This window comes from Branchiostoma belcheri, unplaced genomic scaffold (genome assembly GCF_001625305.1).
Source record: "Branchiostoma belcheri isolate BF01 breed outbred unplaced genomic scaffold, Haploidv18h27 scaffold2002, whole genome shotgun sequence".
Taxonomy (NCBI): Eukaryota; Metazoa; Chordata; class Leptocardii; order Amphioxiformes; family Branchiostomatidae; genus Branchiostoma; species Branchiostoma belcheri.
In genome coordinates, this window is record NW_017803495.1 from 1 (window position 1) to 1751 (window position 1751).

A 1751-nucleotide genomic window follows, 5' to 3' on the forward strand; every position below is an offset into this window, starting at 1 on the left:
CAGGATGACCTGCAGTTCGACTGATTCAGCGCGTTCGTGGTTAACCACGTGACTCGTCCTCGGCTCTGGTCGGAAGAAGTCGGAAGTGTTCGCGAGCGCTCGGAAATTTCAAAAATGGCCGACACCACTGCCGGTGGCGGGAGGCACGTAGTTTTTCACGGCGTTCGTACGGCAAAGCGGCATCGAATTTTTGCTCCATGACTATCGGTATGGGATAGGATAGGGTTGATTCAACATACTGCGTGAAAATGTGACAAAAAGACAGACTTTTGAAATTTAATGCTCCCAGCCTACTATCGGCCAGATATCGCTTAGGGCACCTTTAAGTCTTGTGGTTGCCTATGTTCAAAACAATGTTCTTTGAAAGTTGGAATGCTTACTACAAGAATCTTTTTAACCCTACAGCCATACAACAATGCCAGTGCCACACACCTTCCACAGCATGTCTTCCTGGACACAGAAGCCTCCTTCATAGTCTATGTCAGAATGAGGCTGCACCCTGTTCACCCAAAAGGTTAGAGTCTGTATTTTCAATGTAACAATTATTATGTTAAACTTCACTTAAACTGGATCCAGTGGTATTAGTCTTTAATACATTTCCCTCCTTGTTACAGACACTGAGACGTACGGGCATACACCCTTGGATCATCTCCAACTGTCAGTCTGGGTGTCTGAGCCCACACTACTGGATGTCACCTCCAACAAGACACTTTTTCACCATAACTCTTCCGTGCTTTATCAGGTGAGAAGGGATTTTAAAACACTGTTTGTCAAACCAATACAAAATATATACGCAATATCCTGGTACATGATGGTAGAGAATTTTTGCTACAGTCTATAACAAAAGTTGCTCAGTTGACGGCCCTGACTTCCTTAGTGAATCTCTGTGGTGTAGGTCCAAGATGCTGTACATGTAGGTCCATGGTTACTTACAATTTACGTACTAGATTTGGTTATCACATTAAGCAATATTGGACACTGTCTTCATGTTTTAGTAACTTGAACTGGTTTGTCCTTTCAGATTACTGTAGCAGACAGAGGTGTGTACAAACAGCAGCATCCTCCCGGAGAGAAGTTACAGGCTGTGTCTCTCCAAATGCAGGTTTTGTTCAATTTAAAGATTACTCCGTACTATAATACTAACTGTAGTAGTTTGGGTTATTTGATGATATGTCCATTGGAGGAAGGTATTTTTTGTTTTAACTTTGCAAATTCACTTTTGCATTATTGTTTACCATAGCTTGTCAAGTGTTGGTTCTTACACTGACTTCCTAAAGTATTCATACAAGTGGTACCTCTGTTTACAGCCCTGGAATGCACCTCTGAACTGTTTTTACCAGGAGAAGGCACAGGTAATGTACTGGAGAGGCAACATTATTTCAACAGAGTTAGCAATAAACTGTTCAAAATGTATTTTAAGTGTTACACATAAGGCCACACAAGTAAATTTTATGGATGACGTCCTTTGGAAGAACCCCTAAAATCTAATGCGAGAGGGACGAAAAAAAACAAGAAGGGACCCTAAAAAACAAGATGCCTAGATTAGAAATATACTAAGAGACGACAAATGTTAGGACACAAATTGAATGAGGTGACACAGTGTAACAAGCAAAAAGTCTTATTCATCATCAAAACAGCAATAAATCAGGTGGAACAGCAGTTATCGTCCTGTCCTGTTTCTTTCATCACATTTTGCAGGCCTGCAGAAACAAAGCATGTGCTCTTTACCCATTTCGCATTACAGGGTTCAG

General features: G+C 41.3%; 1 protein-coding gene across 1 annotated transcript; it reads left to right on the forward strand.

The window, feature by feature from the left end:
• Positions 1–405: 405 nt before the first annotated feature.
• LOC109469379 lies at positions 406–1387 on the forward strand (the record flags this gene model as incomplete). Its single annotated transcript, XM_019767880.1, has 4 exons — positions 406–514; positions 615–742; positions 1022–1102; positions 1308–1387. Coding segments are annotated over 4 exons (398 nt in total), but the record flags the coding sequence as incomplete, so codon positions are not given.
• Between the last annotated feature and the right edge of the window lie 364 nt (positions 1388–1751).